This window comes from Mandrillus leucophaeus, unplaced genomic scaffold (assembly GCF_000951045.1).
Source record: "Mandrillus leucophaeus isolate KB7577 unplaced genomic scaffold, Mleu.le_1.0 Scaffold443, whole genome shotgun sequence".
NCBI lineage: Eukaryota > Metazoa > Chordata > Mammalia > Primates > Cercopithecidae > Mandrillus > Mandrillus leucophaeus.
Window position 1 is genome coordinate 2,111,499 of NW_012104732.1, and position 21,286 is coordinate 2,132,784.

The 21,286-nt window shown below is 42.7% G+C and overlaps 1 protein-coding gene across 1 annotated transcript in view; it reads left to right on the forward strand.

Moving 5' to 3' along the window:
- Nucleotides 1–10,660, forward strand: part of FGF1 (fibroblast growth factor 1 (acidic)) — a 97,166-nt gene extending 86,506 nt beyond the window's left edge. The window contains 2 exon segments of the mRNA XM_011994162.1: nucleotides 471–574; nucleotides 7,370–10,660. Coding sequence (XP_011849552.1) covers nucleotides 471–574; nucleotides 7,370–7,564 — 299 coding nt within the window. The 3' untranslated portion in view covers nucleotides 7,565–10,660.
- Nucleotides 10,661–21,286: the final 10,626 nt, after the last annotated feature.

Consider the following 21,286-nt stretch of genomic DNA (forward strand, 5'->3'; position numbering starts at 1 on the left):
AAAAAAAAAAAAAAAAGGCACCCCTGTGCAGGTTGATAACAAAAGCAGAACACACACAGGGTGGCCAGATCCCAGTCTATGGCACCCCAAGACTGCAGGGATGAGGGAGCCTGGGGGAGTGAATACCATTTCCTCCCGTGATTATTTTCCTACAGGTGACAGAAAGAAAGGAGCGAGGCACCGTGAAGGTGCACTCAGGGTCATTTTGTAACCAACAGGGTGGACAGGTAGGTGAGCCGGCCGGTGTCTCTCCTTCCTTTCCCAAGGACGTAATTCCCAATGGACAACTTTATTTGGAAGGCAAAGAAAAAGGGACTGTATTTCTATGTTTTGATTAATCTGAGGCTCATCCCTGAGGGCTCTGCAAAATGAATGAGCAGAATTTTCCATGGCCAACTGTCCTGGCTGCCGGGTCCTATCGGCAAAAGCGTAGTGTTTATTTACTTTTGCTCGTGTTATTTTTATTCCAGTTCAGCTGCAGCTCAGTGCGGAAAGCGTGGGGGAGGTGTATATAAAGAGTACCGAGACTGGCCAGTACTTGGCCATGGACACCGACGGGCTTTTATACGGCTCAGTAAGTATGAAGCTGACATGCTTCCAGACGTGGCCAAGGTTTGAGGTTTCCAGAAATCTTGTTACATGGAGTGAGGCAAACTATAAAGCAACAATTAGTCTCTGTTTGTTATTTTTTCCAGAAGGATTCCCACCCTCACCCTGCTTTATTTTAGACACAAACATAAAAGAGTTTCTTGTGGTATTCTCTTAAAACATTGAAATGTATTATCATATAAACACAGAGGAAAGATTGATTGATGTTTTGGTAACTCTTCAGTCACTCATTTTAGAATATCTAATCCCATTCCATTCATTCATTCATTCATTCATTCATTCCAAAAATGTTTTCTTTCTTTTTTTTTCTTCGAGACAGGGTCTGGCTCTGTCGCCCAGGCTGGAGTGCAGTGGTGCAATCATGGCTCACTGAAGCCTCGAACTCCTGGGCTCAAGCGATCCTCCCACCTCAGCCCCCCGAGTAGCTGGGACTACATATGAATACCACCATGCCCGGCTAACATTTTTATTTGTTGTAGAGACAAGGTCTTGCTATGTTGCTGCGGCTGGTCTCGAACTCCTGGGCTCGAGTGGCCTCGGCCTTCCAAAGTGCTGGGATTATAGGCCACCACACACAGCCCAAAAATGTTTCTTGAGTACCTAGGTACTATGTGCTATAGGGGTGTCTCTTATTGCTTTTTTCACAAATGGCGGAGCCTGGGCTTTTGTAGTTTATGTGTCATGCATAAAACTTTGAAAATAGGCCGGGCGCGGTGACTCAAGCCTGTAATCCCTGCACTTTGGGAGGCCGAGACGGGCGGATCACGAGGTCAGCAGATCGAGACCATCCTGGCTAACATGGTGAAACCCCCGCCCCGTCTCTACTAAAAATACAAAAAAATTTAGCCAGGTGTGGTGGTGCATGCCTGTAATCCCAGCTACTCAGGAGGCTGAGGCAGGAGAATTGCTTGAACCTGGGAGGCAGAGGTTGCAGTGAGCCAAGATCGCGCCACTGCACATCAGCCTGGGTGACAGAACAACATTCCATCTCAAAAGAAAAAAAAAAAGAAAACAAAGAAAAGGCAATGAGGGGTCTAGATCTACCAACCAAAGCCCTGTGTGTTCCAGCCTCTCCTGCCCCTCGGCCTCTGCCAAGCTGAACCTCAGAGATGCCCCCTCATCCTCCTAGGGAACTACTGGGCAGCCACTGGTTCCTGGTCTAGATTTCACTCCTACTCGTAATGATGGTTCTGATGGTCTAGTGAACAAATAAATTATCCCGAAGAGTCTAGAATTAATTCCAATTCCCAAATGTGAACTATCAAAGCACCTCTCTCAAGAGGGCACCCGAGGGTGAATAAACAAGTTAATAATTATCAAATGAATACTGGATTCCAATTAAGTGTCCAGCACCTTGGGAGTGTCAATCAGTGTGAATGAGGAGAGTGTGACTCTGTAACTCACAGTCCTTTCCCTCCATCTCCAGGTTTCTCAACCTGGGTGCTGCTGACTCTCTGGGCTGGAAAATTCTTTGCTGTGGGGGCTGCCCTGTGCATTGTAGGATGTTAGCAGCATCTCCAGCCTCTACCCACCAGATGCCAGTAGCACCCACCCCCCTAGCTGTGACAACAGAAACTGTCTTCAGAGATTGCCAAATGTCCCCTTTGGAGCAAAATCACCCCCAGTTGAGAACCACTGTTCTCATCACTGCATTTCCAGGTAACAGCTTCATTCTCCCCACATCAGGAGCTGGCGATCACCCCTCTGCCTGTACCCCAGGTGGGTTGCCATAGAGGCTGAGGGATTGACGGAACCTTCATTGCGAGGGAGTTCCTTTAGTTTCATATGTGGCAACCAGTCCTAACTCCCTGGGAACCTCTTCTGTCTCAGGGAAAGTAGCAATCTCAGATTTTATAAAATAACCATCTGTGGATAGAAGTCTCTCCCACAACCAGAAGGCCCAGACAATTAAAAGGCACCCCTGGCTGGGCGCGGTGGCTCGAGCCTGTAATCCCAGCACTTTGGGAGGCCGAGACGAGTGGATCACGAGGTCAGGAGATCGAGACCATCCTGGCTAACACGGTGAAACCCCGTCTCTACTAAAAAATACAAAAAACTAGCCGGGCGCGGTGGCGGGCGCCTGTAGTCCCGGCTACTCGGGAGGCTGAGGCAGGAGAATGGCGTGAACCCGGGAGGTGGAGCTTGCAGTGAGCTGAGATCCGGCCACTGCACTCCAGCCTGGGCGACAGAGCGAGACTCCATCTCAAAAAAAAAAACAAAAAAAAAACAAACAACACTTTGAAAATAGCCCCTTTTATTCTGAAAGGATCACCTAAAAGGATAGAAAGCTTAATAACTTAATTCAACATTTATCAAATGTCTCCTGTGTCTAAGTGCCATGTTAGGTACTGAAAGGATGTGAGGATGAATGAACCGCATGGAGAGGCGTAGTCTAATTGTTTCTTCAGTAGCTAAAATCCTCCATGTTCCCTGTCCTCTCCCTATCATAGCTAATGCTTTATACAGGTTTGACCGTGTATAGATAGGTCTTTATGGGAAAGGAATAGAAATAGAGGCAATGTGATTTTGCCCCCTATTGGTATCTCTGTGACCAGAGTTAACTGGAGAGACAGCTTAAACCAATGACTGAAGGTTTTGAAGTTATTTCTAGATTTTAATGATCCCTCCTCTGTATCCTAACAATTGATAAACTAAGGCTTGGCTGTAATTCTTAGCCCAATCCATACCCCTTTCCTCCCTTGTATGAAGATGTCTTCAAAAAGACAGCCAGTAGGGGGAATTTTAGTCTGGAGCTTTACCTTATATCAAATTGCCAAGTGACAGAGGGCACAGGAAACCCTCTCTTGAAGTTGTCATCTCAGCCAAGGGTCCAGATGTGAACACAGTTTCGTTTCCTCTCACTGCCCACTAGGGATCAGGAGATGAAATCATCAGGGTAATAGGCAACGTCTAAAACGCTATGTGCTCAGTACAGATCACCTGGGATGGCTTTAAGGGGTTTGGGAGTAGGGGTTTAAGGTAGTTCTTCCAGGTGGTAGCAAAATCAATCCATCAGCCAATCGTTCAGTCTCAGACTCATGATTGAATCTCATGCCTCTGTCACTCTGGCAAGTCACTTACCCACTCTGAGCCTTGTCCAAAATGAGGACGGTCATGGATCATAACCGCCTCACACAGAGCGTACATGAGTTCAGTGGCGCAACACACAGAACGCGCCCATCAGAGTGGCTGGCACATCACAGACCAGTGGTGGCTGTAAGACAAGTCAGCGTAGAAGCCCCTCACCCTCACTGTATCTTAGGTTATGCCACAGTTTTATGGCTTTTCCCCCTTTAAATCAATTTTGATGTTTACTGTAACCTGCTTTCACTTATAGAAAAATATTGAGGGAGAACTCCCAGGATCCAACTTCCGATACGCTCCAGGCACCCCCTTCTCCCACCATAACCGTGGCCACCACTGCAATTCACCTGAAATATGATCTTAGTATATGACAGCTAAGAATGTTTGCATTTTCCCCATTGATAAAGAGAAGTTCTAAGATATCTCAAAGCTCTGCTTCATGCTCTTCACAAAATTTAGGCACTAATCCATCCTGATTCAAACTTGTGTGTGTGCAAAGGATATATATATTTTTTAAAGTTTGAAAGGCTATATGTCAAAATATTGGGGGTGGAGAATGGGTGATTTTATAATATGTGAATAACTTCCTGTATTTTCCAAATTTTTTTTACAGTAAGTATATGTCACCTATGTAACTTGGGGTGGGAGGGGAAACATGCTAAATATAAAAAAGAAGACAATTTAAACAATAGGCATGAATCAATAGTTAACCCACATGTCTTCGGCATTGTACCAAGTGCATAACGAGTGCTGACAAATCCTGGTGGAGGGACGGAGCACCGCTGATCTGGCCTGCTGACTCAGCCTGTGACTCAGCTATTTTGTGTGTGTCAACTGCTCCAATGTAATAGAGACATCAGGTGGGGAATGTGGCCATCCTCACCTTCGTCACAGAACGCAGGCCTGATGCCCACTATGAGGTGTCAGGGGTGAGTCCTCTCTACAAGGGAGTGGGCAACCCACATTGGTCCAAGCTGTCTACTTCCTTCTACCCCCAACAATGTGCATCAAACACGAATGTCTGGACCAAGTTCCTCTAGAGGCAGCAGAGTCATCCAATAAAATATATTTATATCTCATCTTGTTCCAAAATGATCTAAAGTGTCTCACCCTGTTGTCATTTCACTAGATTATGAATGAATAAGAAGCAGGATACTTCCTGTTACACAATTCCTTACTAAGAAAGGCTGACTTTCCTGACTGCTTTGTATTATCTCAAGAATCAAATTAAACGCATTACTTCGCTGGTGAGCACCTATTATTTGCAAGGCTCTGTGTCTGGGGGTGGAGAGAAGACCAACAAGATTCCATCTCCTTCCTCACTAGGGTTTATAATCTAAAGAAACAAACATAGAGAACAATGAACAACATGATTGGAAACCGCCAGACAGTGATTGGAAATCACCAACCACAGTGGGTGAAGAGAGACTGTAGGGGTGACACGACTTGAAAAAGGCAAAGCAGGCCGGGCGCGGTGGCTCAAGCCTGTAATCCCAGCACTTTGGGAGGCCGAGATGAGTAGATCACGAGGTCAGGAGATCGAGACCATCCTGGCTAACACGGTGAAACCCCGTCTCTACTAAAAAATACAAAAAAAAACTAGCCGGGCAAGGTGGTGGGCGCCTGTAGTCCCAGCTACTCGGGAGGCTGAGGCAGGAGAATGGCATAAACCCGGGAGGCAGAGCTTGCAGTGAGCCGAGGTCCGGCCACTGCACTCCAGCCTGGGCGACAGAGTAAGACTCTGTCTCAAAAAAAAAAAAAGAAAAAGAAAAAGGCACAGCAAAGTCAGATGTCTCAGTTCCCAGCTTAAGTGTTTTAATATACCTGTTTTAGACCCAAATGCAATAAATATATTCTAAGATCTTGACGAATAGAAAGTTCAAAAACTGAGTTGCCCCTCCACCAACAGATTAACTACAAGTAAGCAAAATAGTGGTTGCTGGGTTTTTTCAAGTAACTGCACTCTTTAATATGTTGTGGCTGATTTTCAACTTAATAAATGTACAGCTGCACTAGATTCTACTGTACGGATATTCTTTTATCCACTTAACCAATCACCTTTCCATGGACATATAGGTTACTCCTAATCGCTTGCCCCTAAAACCATTGGTTCAGAGACCATCCTCAAAAATACAACTGTACACTTACTCAGCCATCTCCTAGGGGTGGATTCCTAGAAGTGAAAGTGCTGAGTCAAAGGTAATACATCTTGTAAATTTTGATACATATTGCTAAACTGTCTTCAGAAAGTTGCCACTAATTTTTCTCGCCAACTGTACCTGGCAGTGCCTAGTTCCCACATTCTAAGTCTTGCAAATTTTTTTTATCTTTGTGCAAATTTTTTTTTAATCTTTGCACATAGGATAGCTAACATATGATACATAATTTTTAATTTGCATTTTTCTCATTAGGAATATTGAATGTTTTCATAGATTTGTTGTTCATTTTTAAAACATCAAATAAAACATGACATTTTGATGATATCATAAGTATATATCCATATAGCCTTATCTAGTCTGTATGTACATAAAGAGATGTAGGGGAGGATGCTCATCAGCGATTAACAGTTGCCTATATCTGGGTGGTGGGTTTTGGGATAGTTTTTTTTTTACAAAGTAAAGGTATGTTTTTAAAAGTACAATTCTTCTTGTAAGTAGCATTTTTATTACCCTTTAGAGACAGGGTCTCGCTGTGTCACCCAGACTAGAGTGCAATGGTACAATCATAGCTCAGTACAGCCTCAAACTCCTGGGGTCGAGCAATCCTCCTACCTCAGCCTCCTAAGTAGCTAGGAGGACAGGCACACACCATGGCATCTAGCTAATTTAAAAAAAAATTTTTTTTTGTAGAGAATGGGTCTTGCTATGTTGCCCAGACTGGCCTCAAATTCCTGGGCTCAAGCAATCCTCCTGCCTCAGCCTCCCAAAGTAGTGTGATTACAGGCATGAGCCACTGTGCCTGGCCACAAGTAGCATCTATTTATAAGATTCTTTTTATAAGTAGCAAAAAATAAAGCTATTTTCATTTAAAAAAACATTTACATTCTAGGATATGTTTCATGCTTAGGATAAATTTTGCACAAGCATATCTTCATAACAATACACAGGCAAAATCCTGACATTGCTAGTGAAAACCACCAGGATAAAAAGGCATTTTAGCAGCTTTGTGTTTATTCTTTAAGTCTAGTCTTCAAGTTAAAACAACAACAACAACAACAACAAACCCACTACATCACAGTCTGGTTTTTACTTATTTTGAATGTTTTTCCATGGTCATGCCTGTGTGCCAGGCCACTACAGAGATGAAAGATCCAGCCCTGCCCTCAAGGTACTTATAGTCAAGCAGGATGTCCCCATGGGAGATTCTAGAGTCCTGAGGACTCTTAGAAGTGCTCTTATCAGTCGCATCTTTATTACTTTAAAATGGATTTTAAAAGGAAAGGGAGTTTACAATAACAGCAAATGCATACTGAAGGCTCTTTAGTGCCAGGTGCTGTTCTAAGTCCTTAAGACTACCCTGTGAAATAAGTTCCACCATGACCCCAATTTTCCTGAAGAGGAGATTGAGGCAGGGAGAGCTTTAGTATTTTGCCCAATGTCACACAGCTAGTAAATGGGGACTCCCATGTGAAACCACTCACTAATTGTCCTACTCTCTTTTGGTTTTATCTTTTTAGCAGACACCAAATGAGGAATGTTTGTTCCTGGAAAGGCTGGAGGAGAACCATTACAACACCTATATATCCAAGAAGCACGCAGAGAAGAATTGGTTTGTTGGCCTCAAGAAGAATGGAAGCTGCAAACGTGGTCCTCGGACTCACTATGGCCAGAAAGCAATCTTGTTTCTTCCCCTGCCAGTCTCTTCTGATTAAAGAGATCTGTTCTGGGTGTTGACCACTTCAGAGAAGCTTCGAGGGGTCCTCACCTGGTTGAACCAAAAATGTTCCCTTGACCATTGGCTGCGCTAACCCCTAGCCCACAGAGCCTGAATTTGTAAGCAACTTGCTTCTAAATGCCCAGTTCACTTCTTTGCAGAGCCCTTTACCCCTGCGCAGTTTAGAACAGAGGGACCAAATTGCTTCTAGGGGTCAACTGGCTGGCCAGTCTGGGTCTGGGTTTGGATCTCCCATTGCCTCTTGCAGGCTGAGTCCCTCAATGCAAAGGCGGGGCCAAATGAAGTGTGTTAAGGGGTCTGCTGAGTCATTAGTAACTGCACACTATTTCCCTCTACTGAGTAAACCCTGTCTGTGATTCCCCCAAACATCTGGCATGGCTCCCTTTGTCCTTTCTATGCCCTGCAAATATTAGCAAAGAAGCTTCATGCCAGGTTAGGAAGGCAGCATTCCATGACCAGAAACAGGGACAAAGAAATCCCCCCTTCAGAACAGAGGGATTTAAAATGGAAAAGAGAGATCGGATTTTTGGATTGGATAACTTAGAAGGATGACATCTCCATGCAGAATACATGAAGAAAGGGAGGCCCAGTGGCAGGAAGGCAGAATAAATCCTTGGGAGTCATTAGCATGCTTTGACCTTCCCAGGGTTACTCAGCAGCAGCAGCAGAGAGCCCTGGGTAACTACAGGTGGAGAGCACTAGAAGTGGTTTCTTGGTAACAAGCAAGGACATCAGAGCTGGGAAATTCATGTGGATCTGGGGACTGAGTGTGGGAGTGACGAGAAAGAAAGGGAAACTGTCTGAGGGGATATCATAAAAAGAGGATGATTTCAGAAGGAGAAGGAAAGAGAAAGTAATGCCACACATTGTGCTTGGCCCCTGGTAAGCAGAGGCTTTGGGGTCCTAGCCCAGTGCTTCTCCAACACCGGAGTGCTTGCAGATTATCTGGGGACCTGGTTTGAAGGGAGATTCTGATTCAGTGGGTTGGGGGCAGAGTTTCTGCAGTTCCATCCAGCCCCCGGGTGCAGGTGCTGACGATACTGCTGCCTTACCCGCCATACGTAAAGGAGCAGGGTCCTGGTCCTAAAGAGCGTTATTCAGCTGAAGGTGGTTCAACTCGCCGAACCTCACCTGACCTCAACTCACCCTTAAAAACGCACACCTCATGAGTCTACCTGAGCAGTCAGGCAGCACTGACAGTAGTTATACCTGTACTAAGGAACATGATTTTAAGATGCTTTGGCCCAATGCCTATAAAATGCCCCTTTCAAAGATACACAAAAACATACTTCAAAAATGTTAAACCCTCACCAACAGCTTTCCCAAGAGACCGTTTGTATTACCATTACTTGTATAAATACGCTTCCTTCTTAAACTTGACCCAAGTGGCTAGCAAATTAGAAACACCATTCATCTCTAACATATGATACTGATGCCACGTAAAGGCCTTTAATAAGCCATTGAAATTTACTGTGAGACTGTATGTTTTAATTACATTTAAAAATATATAGCTTGAAAGCAGTTAAACTGATTAGTATTCAGGCACTGAGAATGATAGTAATAGGATACAATGTACAAGCTACTCAATTATCTGATACTTACATTTACCTATAAAATGAGATTTTTGTTTTCCACTGCGCTATTACAAATTTTCTTTTCAAAGTAGGAACTCTTGAGCAATGATAATTGTGAATAAAAATTGATGAGAGTGTTAGCTCATGTTTCATATGAAATTGAAGTAATTGTTAACTAAAAACAATTCCTTAATAACTGAACTGTCATATTTAGAATGGAAGGAAAATGACAATTTGTTCAAAGCATAGTGCAATTGAAGAATTGACCTAAGTAAGTTGACATTATGGTTAATAATAGTATTTTAGATTTGGGCAGCAAAATGATTTCATAACATTTTTGTTTTTGTTACTTGGATAAGATCAATCTGTTTTATTTTAGTAAATCTTTGCAGGCAAGTTAGAGAAAAAGCAGTGTGGCTTAACGTCTCTTTAGTATGAAGATTTGACCAGAAAAAGATACCCAGAGAGGAAATCTAAGATAATTATAATGGTCCATACTTTTTATTGTATGAATCAAACTCAAGCATAACATTGGCCAAGGAAAATTAAATGCCATTGCTAACATGTGAAATGGAAGTCTGTGATTTCAGAGATGCAAAGCATTGTAGTAAAAACACCAATGTGACCTCGACCACCTCAACCCAGATACCATTCATATATCTGTTCAATGACTATTAAGTTGCCTACTTTGTGCTAGGCACTGTACTGGATACTGGGGACCTTGTCTGTCTGGTTTGCTGCTGTATCTTCTCCTAGGGCATTATATTTATGATGAAAGATGCTGTGGATTCAATTCTTTCAGTCAAGAATAAACGCAGACTTTGTAGGTTCCTGCTGAATAAACAGCAAATCCCAGAAACCCAGATTTTGGAAGAATCAGCAACCCCCAGCATAAAATAAACCCCTATCAAAATGTCAGAGGACACGGCAAAGTAAACTTAGCATTTTCAACTTTAGAACCGTGTCAGCTTCAGGGGGACTGCTTTCAAATCAGCCAAAGAGCCTGTCAGATCTAGAAGGAAGAGGTTGGTAGTTCCCTGCTCTGTTTTGAACATGCTCTAGTTCATTAACCTGGGGGCATTCCCATTGCTGTCTTAAGTAAGTCTCATAGCCAGCTCCCGTCATGTGAATTCATTTTCGGGCCAGCTCTGAACAAAGCATCATGAACATGTGTGCCTTTGGTTGTTTGCAATGTGATGGTGGTAGAGGTAGGTACTGGTTTCCTTGGAAAGAATGGTAAGAAAGATTCCTATGGCCAACAGTGTGTATGAACAAAAAACTGATTGGAGCATCAGCTGTTACTGAAGGTCCTTGCTTTATGTCAGAGGCAACGGAACCCAAGTCTCCAAGTCCTCAGCCTTGAGTGTACTGCTGACAACTAAACTCACAGGCTGCAAAGCAGACCTCTGATGAAGATGCCTGTCATTTCATATCACTGTCTTTTTGTGTATCATAGTCTGCACCTTACGAATATTAATAAATGTTCCAATAACAGGTGATAATGTCTCTGAGTTTCTGAACATCCTGTTGCCTCATCTTTCTATCAAAGGACTTCCCTGGCATCCCTGAGGTGTGGCTGCTTAGTTTTCTACACTTACCTTGTTACCAGATGTCAGACCTTAAAAGCTAACAGGGAATGCGAAGGTAGAAACATTTTTCAATGTGTTTGGAAACAGAAGGCAGTATGGGTGATCTCCTACATTTCTGTTAGGGTAATATACATATACAGGAAATCTGCCTCCTGAGGAGTCAGGCACCACAAATAACTCAGGTGAAACTTTTTCTTCTTAACATAAACCATGTAAAATTACGCTACTATTGTTGAGGTGACTGGCTGGTGCTTAGGCAAAGATATGATATGACCTGAAAACAACAACAACAAAAACCATTTAAGGACTTACTTACAATTTTAAGTCAATGGCAAGAGGGTGGATCTCTTCATCTTAAGAGCCCTGATGTGGAGCCGTAGATGTGCTTCTCAGATTTTCTAAATTATCATTCTGAGCAGTATTTCCTTAAATAAACCTCTGGATCTTATGACATCCTTAGGAGGAAGTATGCTGCTGCCTAGCACAGCATATGGAATCACACACACAGAGGCACACGCATCATCTAAGGAAAAAGGTGGACAGTGTGTGCTCACTCTACTAATTACATACTACAATATTGATATACCACACTCAATCCCTTCTTTCCCTTCTAAAGTTGCATAAAGCAATGTTTTCTACTTTTTGGATCTTGTTCCACCATAAGAACTACATTTTCCATTACAACCTGGCACATACATACTGTTATACATATACACCACTGAAACAAAAATTTCACAAAACTAGATGAGAGGCACTTTGATTTTGCTGTTACATTCCACTAAAACATCATTTAACTTGGTTCACAACATTCATGGGTCACAACTGCAGTTTGAAAAACAGTGACTTAAAGCAACTGTTCTTCCCAAAGATGGCGAGACCCAATGAGTATCTTGTGTTAAGGCTTTAGTGTTTTCAAAGACACAGTTTGTTCTTGAGTAAACAAGACAAGAGGACATCCTGTTACCCAGGAACCATCTGTTTTGAAGGCTCTGTTAATTCTTTTAGCCTGATTTGCTGCTAATCATGTAAAATGAATGTAATGGAACAGATTCCATGGGCGCCCACTGCTGCCTCCAAGGCTGGTCTAGCAGATTTTTCTGCTCTTGGAAGCCCTGGAGACTTTGACCCCCTCCCCATCCTTTGGAATTCTCATCACGTTGGGTCTTGAGGTCGTTCCCTCCCTAACTCCCACAGTCTTCACTTCATTCCTCTCTGTTGCCTCCCCAACCCCCAACAATTCCTAGTTCTTAACCACTTCTAATAAAAACATAAAAAGCAGATTGAACCAAGAAAAGGCTATAACCTGGGGCCTCTATGCAGCTTCCCCAGCTACTATCACTTTCTGGAAATGATCCTCTCTCACTTCTTATCTACCTTTTAAAAAGTATGCTATTCCTGGCTCAGTCCTAAGCTAAACACCATTGCTGCTGGAATGCAGTTTATACAGGGATCTGCATTTTCCATCTCAGCTGAACCAACTCAACAAAGTAATTCTATGTCTTAAATATTTGGTGGGGTGCGGGTGGCTGAGAATGGACCTCCTGTCAGTGAACTTGACCACAAAGAGAAAAATACAAATATAGTCTTCACTTTTCATATTTATCTGAGTGATGTCCTATTCATCATGGGATGGGAAGGGAGGAGGAATCTCCAATCCTAAGCACTTTTGGGTTGTTATATTAGCTAGTATGGTAGTAGTAGCTCATCAAACAAAAATGTGCTGTCAACTACACTTTCACAAATTAACAAAAAATATTTTTAGAAGCATTAGTGACAATGTGGAAATATTTAAGCCCAACTGAGCAGCAGGACTTATATGTTCTCCATTTCAAAATGACTAGGGATGATTTGTTTGATGACTGTTAAAACTGAAATAATGGCTAATAAAAAGTGGCACCCCCTCCTTCGAATCCACTCCCTAAAGCTGTCTTCCACCCCCAGGAAAAAAACTCCTCTTGCCATTGTACATAAATGTACACTAAAATCGACTCAGAACTCAGAGCTTCAGGTTTGGAGATCTGACACTACGGACTCCAGACCCTAGTGATTCAACTACCATTCTCTCAAGTTACAAGGGAAATGTACTAAATGACTATTGGAATCTTTCTGCAACGTTGGACCCACTTTGTGGTTGACATATTGACCATGACATACTACACTGTTAGCTTTCCACCCTAGTTATAAAATTAAAAAGAGAAACCAGGTCACACACAGCCCGAAGCCAGAGGGTGGGTTTGCTTTATAAAATGCACATATTGTAGGACCTAGCTTTGGGGTCTTCTGATGGTTCTGAGAATGTTTGTGATGTGGGAAGGAGATATTTCCCAAATTGCTTCCTTCCTTCTTAGCTCCCCACTGTCACACAGGCTATATTTACACATTCAGCAGCTAAACATTGGTGTCTGTTTCATTACATAAACAAGGAAAACCTCACATGTCCTTGATGTGCTTTTCTATCAGCCTTAATGAAGGGTTGGGCACTCCCTGTTTGGAACTGTGTTCAATTTAAGGATTTGGTTCACTTGGCCAAAGTGTTCGGGGATAGAGATGTAAATAGTCAATTTGTGCCAACTGTCACAGAGACACACTTCACTGTGATTTTTACATTTCATGTTTTCTTAGGAAATAATTTTTTTTAGTCTGACCCATAGATACATAAGAATAAGAAGTTGGATTATTTTCGAATATGCCTTATTCTCCAAAACAAGTTGTAGGAACGTATTATATACTAACTTGTATATAATTTGCATGGATTAGAAAACAAGACTGTTCAGAGCCTGGGAATATCAACTGTATTAAGAGTTTAGCCAACTTCCTGTGGAAATGAATAGTAAAATCTATTGCATTCTCAAAATAGAACACCTGCATGAGGGACCGTGCTTTTGAAACAGGAAATGGTACAAGTTTTAAGACTGGGCAGACTGTTTCTGCTAATACAGGACAAAATTGCAAATCCAAGATGGTTGTGCAGAAAGAGCACATGAGAGAGAAATACGTTTCCATATCCTTGGTACCACTGAAATCTGCTGTATACTCAATTGAGGTAAAAAAGAGGTAGGCTTTTTTTTTTTTTTTTTTTTTTTGAGACGGAGTCTTGTATCACCAGGCTGGAGTGCAGTGGCGCAATCTCGGCTCTCTGCAACCTCCGCCTCCAGGATTGCAAGTGATTCTCCTGCCTCAGCCTCCCAAGTAGCTGGGACTACCGGCGCCCGCCACCACACTCAGTTAATTTTTGTATTTTTAGTAGAGACGGCATTTCACCGTGTTAGCCAGGATGGTCTCTATCTCTTGACCTCGTGATTCACCTGCTTCAGCCTCCCAAAATGCTGGGATTACAGGCATGAGCCACTGTGCCTAGCCAAAAAGAGGTAAGTTGTATAGATTGCTTGAAAATGTATAAGAATTGCTTGAACCCAGTAGGTGGAGGTTGCAGTGGGCCAAGATCACACCACTGCACTCCAGCCTGTGCAACAGAGAAGAAAAGAAAAAAAAAAAAAGAAAAGAGAAAACAGAAAACGGAAAAGAGAAAGAGAAAAGAAACGAGAAAGGAGAGAAGAAAAAAGAAAGGAGAGAAAGAGAGAAGAGAGAGAAAGAAAGAGAAAGAAGGAAGGAAGGAAAGAAAGAAAGAAAAGAGAGAAGAGACAGGGAGGGAGAAAGAAAGGAAATAAAGAAAAAAAGAAAAGAAAGAAAAAAGAAAAGAAGGAAGGAAAAGAAAGAAGGAAAGAAAGAAAGGAAAGGAAGGACAGGAAGGAGAGAAAGAAAAGAAAGAAAGAAAGAAAGAAAGAAAATGTATAACTCCAAAAAACTTCACTCTGTCACCCAGGCTAGAGGGCAGTGGCGTGATCTTGGCTCACTGCAACCTCCACCTCCTAGGTTCAAGTGATTCTCCTGCCTCGGCCTCCTGAGTAGCTGGGACTACAGACAAGTAGTATCACCATGCCTGGCTAATTTTTGTATTTTCAGTCAGGAATTTGCCATGTTGCCCAGGCTGGTCTCGAACTCCTGACCTCAAGTCAGGAGAGCCCGCCTCAGCCTCCCAAAGTGCTGGGATTACAAGTGTGAGCCACTATGCCCAGCCTATCCATTAACCATCTATTGTCTATATTAGTCAGGGTCCAGTCAGGAGACAGAAACCACACCAATCATTTGAACAGGGGGGACATTTTAATGGAAAGAATTGTTAACTAGTAAAAGGCATTAACTTTAAGAAGGGTAAGGAGATCTCTAAAGAACATTGGAATAGTAGGTGTAGGGAACAACTACTACCTTCCAAGCTGAGGAGAGTTATCAAGGAAGGAACTCACTTGAAAGAAGACATCCTCTCAAGATGAGATTCAGGCTGCATTCGAGATGTGGCCGTGGCCCACTGGATGGTGAAGAATTTCACCGAGGTGCTTCATTCCCACTAGAATGCTGGTGAAATTCTCTGGAAGTTTTGCTGGAGTGCCAGCAAAACTCGCCAAAAGGTGTGCACCAGCAGGTCTCCACAGGGAGCTGCCCAGTGGCCACTGCACCATAGGAGCAAGAAGAAACATAGGAGCAACAAGAAAAGTATAAGAACCCCAGAGAAATGCCCCTTCTTCTGATAGTGTCCCCCCAGCGCCCTCTACTGACAAACGTTACTTCATATCAGCTGGTATAGAAATGTTTTCAGGGTTCAGCTTCAGTATAGCAAAACCATGCAAAGAGTAGATTTGGAGCAGAAGAGCAATAAACTGGTAACTGTCATAAACATGATTTAGATACTATGCTAGATACAGAGTATTCAAAGATGAAAAAAGGTGGTCCTTTCTCTGAAAAAACTTATTATAGTGGTGGAGAAAGTGCTAATTTTTTTGGCTTTATTTCCTTTAAAAAAAAAATGATATCTTTCCAAGCCTTCTGAGATTCTCAGAAGAACACTAGGTGTGTTCAAGGTACTATCTTTACATATTGTTAAGTCATTCCCTAATTTAAATTAGCACAAATCAACGTAAGGTACAGATACAGAAGAAGACAGCTTTGAAGTCAGACAGCCAGAGTTGGAATCTTGACTCCTCCACCTACTGACCTTGTAACTCTGGGCAAATTCCTTAATCTGTCTGTGCCTCCATTTCGTCCTCTGTAAAATGAGGATACAAATAGTATCAACCTCACAGAGTTGTTGGGAAGATTAAATGAGAGGGGGGCATGCAAGTATTTTTAACATAATATCTAGCATATAGTAAGGATTAAATAAACATAAGCCATTATTTTTATAATAAATATAATCTTATATATTATATAAGATAGGACTAAAAATAACCTTTTAGAGGCCCCATTTAGGCTCCGAGTGATCAATTTCATGAATCCATATTTGGAGAGATCTCGTTCCACAGCAGTACATATGAAAAAGACGAGAATCTTAGTTGACTCCAAGTTTAATAAGACCCAGATGATGATAATTCCCCTATTGTAGTTTCAGCTGGTCAGTCCACATGTGGACTATTATCCAGATAATATTCTGGATGCTGCATATTAAATAAACTTTGATAAATTTTAAAACAAAATTATGTAGAGAATAACAGATGACTATACAAAACAGAACATACAAACAAAAAACAGCTAAAGAAATGAGATTTGTTTAGTTAAGAGAAGATTTAAAAGATACCATAGCTCTCTTCAGCTAGTTCAAGGGTCATATTGTTCTTCTTGCTCTGGTCATCAAAATGAGTATAGGCATTCAGAACTTGACGAGGAGTGCTTTTCAAGGCCAGGAGCGGTGGCTCAAGCCTGTAATCCCAGCACTTTGGGAGGCTGAGGCAGGCAGATCACAAAGTCAGGAGATCAAGACCATCCTGGCTAAAACGGTGAAACCCTGTCTCTACTAAAAATACAAAAAAAATTAGCCGGGCATTGTGGTGGGCATCTGTAGTCCCAGCTACTCAGGAGGCTGAGGCAGGTGAATGGCATGAACCCAGGAGGCGGAGCTTGCAGTGAGCTGAGATCGCGTCACTGCACTCCAGCTTGGGCAACAGAGCAAGGCGCCGTCTCAAAAAATAATAAATAAATAAATAAATAAAGTGCTTTTTGGTTCAATGTAAATTAAAAAACTTTCTAAGAACGAAAGCCATTCCAATCATGGTTGAAACACATTTATAGATAGTGACTGGCATCTGCCACTCAAATATTCATATAGAGGTCTTCATATAGAGCCTGGATAGACACGTGTGATAGACTCTTGTGATGTGTCACCCAGATCTCTCTTCAGAAATCACCCTCCCAGCTGCCGACAGTATTACCTGCAGACTGGCCTTAGCCATCAGCACCTTCAAGGATGGCCTTGATGAAGAAAGTTGTGTTACCCAAGGTCTTACCCCTCCCGAAGTGGTCTACACGGGTGTACAGGTGTATAATTCTTTTTGTTTGTTTGTTTTTAGAGACAGAGTGATTAGCCTGTTCTCACAGCTAATAAAGACATACCCAAGACTGAGTAATTTATAAAGGAAAGAGGTTTAAATGACTCACAGTTCCACATGGCTGAGAAGGTCTCACAATCACGGTGGAAGGCAAATGAGGAGCAAAGTCATGTTTTACATGTCAGCCGGCAAGAGAGAGTATGTGCAGGGGAACTGCCCTTTATAAAACCATCAGATCTTGTGAGACTTATTCACTATCATGAGAACAGCACAGGAACGACCTGCCCCCATGATTCAATGACCTCCTATCGGGTCCCTCCCATGACACATGGGGATTATGGGAGTTACAATTCAAGATGAGATTTGGGTGGGGACACAGCCAAACCATATCATGGGCTGGTCTTGAACTCCTGGGCTTAGGCAATCCGCCTGCCTCGGCCTTCCGAAGTGCTGGAATTACAGGCATGAGCCACTACACCCAGCCTAATTATTTAGACAGTTCTAAAGGATCATTCCAGCTTCAGAACTTCTCATAGGGTAAGCAGAGGCCTCTACTGGGAATGTCCCAACTTCTCCCTCTGCCCTATTTCCTTTTCTTCCACAGGTGCTCTAAGAACACTCCGTAGTAAAGTTCCCATGTGCCAATCTGCATCTCAGAGTCTGCTTCCCAAGGAATCTATCCTGTGACAATACCTGCCCAGGATGCTATTGAACTGTTCTGAGTAGGGTAACAGGCATGGTCCCCTGCAGCCCTGTGACTGCCAAGTCTCTGGGCGTCTGAAGCTGAACACTCTAAGTCTACAAAGCTCCATCCTATCCCCTGCCTGCAATCTATATGGATGATTCTCAATAAAACCTTAACCTTCTTTCTAATCACCTATCCCAATGTTACTTGGGAGGGACACTTGTTAAATCACTAGGTTTTTCATTCAATCACTTGTCCATTCTTTCAACAAATATTTCTTAAGACCTAAATATGTACTAGGTCTGGTGGGTGCAAGGGTGCACAGAAAACCTCTTTCCTGGAGCTTACACTCTCATAAAGGGAGACAGATACTGATGAACACATCATTTCTCAAATTTCAGCCATTTGCATACTGCTTCCAAAATTTTTGCCATATAAACTATATGAATTAGAAGTACCATAATGGCCTCCCTTCATCCCCTGCCACCCCTTGCTTTCTATACTTGAGCCTCACTGGCATCATGCTTCTTCCTGCCACAGGGCCTTGGCACATGCTGCTGCCTCTGTCTGGAGTGTTCTTCACAAGCCTTGCCATATCTCTTTAACTAGTCAATTCTTACTCTTCCTTCATATAGCAGCTCATTTCCTGGGGGAAGCTCTTAAGTGAAATGAAGTGAAGCTGCCTAAGCCCAGGAGTTCAAGACCAGCCCATGATATGGTTTGGCTGTGTCCCCACCCAAATCTCATCTTGAATTGTAATTCCCATAACCCCCATGTGTCATGGGAAGGACCCGATGGGAGGTAACTGAATCGTGGGGGGAGAATGAAGTCTGATTATGGTACTTCTAATTCATATAGTTTATGTAAGATGGATTCTTTTATCTACTTTAAGGCCCATTGTATGCAAAAACACTTATAAAAGTATAAGTATTCACTACTAGTAGTACTATATAGATATTTCTTCTAATACACATTAACATAAACAATAACTTTAACGTCATAAAAGGACATCCACATATCATCTGTCCCGTCATACATATACCACACTTTAGGAAGTAATTTACCCAAGGAATCACACAGCGAAATGTAAAATTGCGACTGTCACAGCTGCTTGCAAAGAAATATCCAGTATCCTCAGACCATATAAGAAGGGGATTTCACTTCATTTCACTTAAGAGCTTCCCCCAGGAAGTGAGCTGATATCTGAAGGAAGAGTAAGAGTTGACTAGTTAAAGAGATATGGCAAGGCTTGTGAAGAACACTCCAGACAGAGGCAGCAGCATGTGCCAAGGCCCTGTGGCAGGAAGAAGCATGATGCCAGTGAGGCTCAAGTATAGAAAGCAAGGGGTGGCAGGGGATGAAGGGAGGCCGGCCAGGGAGGTAGAAGCCAGTGATAGAAGAGGGAAGCTGGTGGACTCCATTCTCCACCATCTGCAGACAACCACGTAGAAGCCACATATACACGATCATCCTCTCTCCCCACACAGCTGAATTATAACACTTCCTTAGACCCTCTGCCAAAGGACACAAATAATCAGTATCAACTTGCATGTATCTGGCCTGGACTCAAATCTGAAACTCTGAAATTTATTTCAGACATGAAACTTTGGAAGCTGAAGTTGTATTTGCTAAATACTTAGATCTTTCATGGAGGCCTTTATTCATTCCATTCAGCAGGTGGAGTAGAGGAAAATGCTTTTTATTCCCAACATATTCCCTTAAACCCAAAAGGAAAAACAAAGTTTGCCAGCATAGCTGAGGTGGGAGTTAGAACAGGGAAGCAGTGATTCTGTTCTGTATCTTGAGTCTCATTCATATCGAAAACATGAAGTAATTAGCTTCTTATTGCTGTACTTCCAGAGATTCTGAATTTGATGTTTCTGTCCAAGTTTGGGTAGCTATGCTACTATTCAGTCCAAAAACAAATGAAGCAGTTTAAAAAGAATCACACAACTAAAAACCACATCTTTCACAAGCTACAAAAACAGAAGACAACTAGGAAACTTTTCAGAGATGGTGCCAGTTTCATGATTCAGGGACAGGAGAGGGGGAATTGGCTAGCTGGAGGCAATGTCTTAATCTGGGTATGAAAATAGATAATATACATATGTTTTTATAGATCTAAGGAGGAAAACTCAACAGCTCACATTACTTTTCAGAAACTAGCTCCTTAGAGTCCTAAGGTCAAATAGTGATCCCATGGAAAAGACAAATAAACCAAAGGGAAATTAAAGTGAATAGAGACAAAATATTTTTGGTATTCCAGGTTCTATGAGAAACATGACTGATTCTTTATAATAACCACTCTGAATTGATCTCATTCCTTTTTCTAAAAGGCATGGGGCTAGGTGTGATGGCTCACACCTGTAATCCCAGCACTTAGGGAGGCCGAGCTAGGTGGATCATTTGAGGTCAGGAGTTCGAGACCAGCCTGGCTAACATGGAGAAACCCCATCTCTATTGAAAATACAAAAATTAACCAGGCATGGTGGTGCATGCCTGTAATCCCAGCTATTCGGGAGGCTGAGGCACAAGAAGAACCTGGGAGGCAGAGGTTGCAGTGAGCTGAGATCGTGCCACTGCACTATAGCCTGGGTGACAGAGCGAGACTCTTGTCTCAGAAAAAATAAACAAATAAAGTTTAAAAGGCATGGACAGGAGATCTGCCTTCCTGACAACCAAACAATAAAGTACTTTCTGAATTCCTGGTTTGGAAGAAGGGATTGTCACAGACACCAGAGAATCCAGAGAACAAAAAACCGACACTATTAAGAGGTTCACACTCACAATTTGGCTGGTGAACGTGATATACGAACAAATCATTAGACTGTAACAGGAGAGCACTAAGAGGAATATGGACTGGATGCTACCAGAACACAGGTAGGAGGAAAAATTCTATTCAGGGGAGTTAGGGAAGACTTCCCAGAGGAGGAACGTTTCAGCTCTATCAGAAGAGACAAGCAGGCACTACGGTTTGTACGTTCACATGTCCCCAAAATTCATGTGTTGAAACCGAATCACCAGTGTGATAGCGTTAGGAGGTAGGACCTTTGGGAGGACCTACCTCCTAAAGGAATTAGCGTCGGTATAAAAGAGGCCTGCTGGAACTGCCTTGTCTCTTCCACTGTGAGGACAAAGCCAGAAGGAGCCATGAACCACTTTCTACCAACTAGAAAGTGGGCCCTTGCCAGACACCAAATCTGCTGGTGTCTTGATCTTGAGCTTCCCAGCTTCCAGAACTGTGAACAATAAATTTCTTACAAGCTATTCGGTCTGTGGTATGTTTTTACAGCACAGACAAAGACAGCAGGTGTCTACCAGATGGGGAAGTAGGAAAAGGAAGCAGGACCATGGAGTCTCACCTCACTCATGGATTAGATACCAAAGAGTCGCGCACGAAAGGGAGCCACACGTGGTCAAAGTCACCCCCGACAAGCCTGCAGGGAGATGCATGTACCATCCTTGGGCCAATCC